Source organism: Austrofundulus limnaeus, unplaced genomic scaffold (assembly GCF_001266775.1).
Source record: "Austrofundulus limnaeus strain Quisiro unplaced genomic scaffold, Austrofundulus_limnaeus-1.0 Scaffold5395, whole genome shotgun sequence".
Classification (NCBI taxonomy): Eukaryota; Metazoa; Chordata; class Actinopteri; order Cyprinodontiformes; family Rivulidae; genus Austrofundulus; species Austrofundulus limnaeus.
The window spans coordinates 1,697-2,296 of NW_013957797.1; the positions used below are offsets into that span (position 1 = coordinate 1,697).

The 600-nt window shown below is 36.3% G+C and overlaps 1 protein-coding gene across 1 annotated transcript; it reads right to left on the bottom strand.

Moving 5' to 3' along the window:
- Window positions 1–65: 65 nt before the first annotated feature.
- Window positions 66–600, bottom strand: LOC106512277 (coiled-coil domain-containing protein 106; the record flags this gene model as incomplete). The annotated part of the gene is given in 2 exon segments (XM_014000937.1): window positions 66–238; window positions 480–600. Coding segments are annotated over 2 exon segments (178 nt in total), but the record flags the coding sequence as incomplete, so codon positions are not given.

The following is a 600-nucleotide window of genomic DNA, read 5'->3' on the forward strand; positions in this document are numbered from 1 at the left end:
GGGCTAGTGGCAGTGGTTAATTTCAATCCCTTCTAGAAAAAAAGAGTAACACAAAAATTATTCACATAATTTCCTTGGGGAATGCTTCATCTGCTTCTTTGACTTTGGTCGAACTGTGACCTCTTCTGTATCTCGTGGCTGGTCCTCATTAGCCTCCTCAACAACCTGTAGCATGTCTTCACCAGCTTCATTTATCCCACCATCACGTGTCCTTTTACTGAAACGAGTCTCCATCTGGCTAAAGTTGGCAAAGCAAAGAACACATGCACTCAGCCAAGTTGCTTTTAATAAAACATGCAACAGGTTACTTTGACTAGTTTATAATTTGGTAGATTAAATTTAAAAGAAAAATTTTTTTGCTTGCTTTATTTTTAAAATTTCATAACTTTAGCAAAAACTTACAGCAAGCTAGCATTAACTTTACCTACAACGACATGCTAATGTTTTGTTCTTAAACAAAAATCTAAAATTAAGCATACCTCATATCTATTGAGTGACTTCTGTTTCCTTATACACCGCAGATCTGGTCGTTGTAACGTAGGCGCGCAAAATGAAGACTTTCTTCTTCTTCTTCTTCTTCTTCTTCTTCTTCTTCTTCTT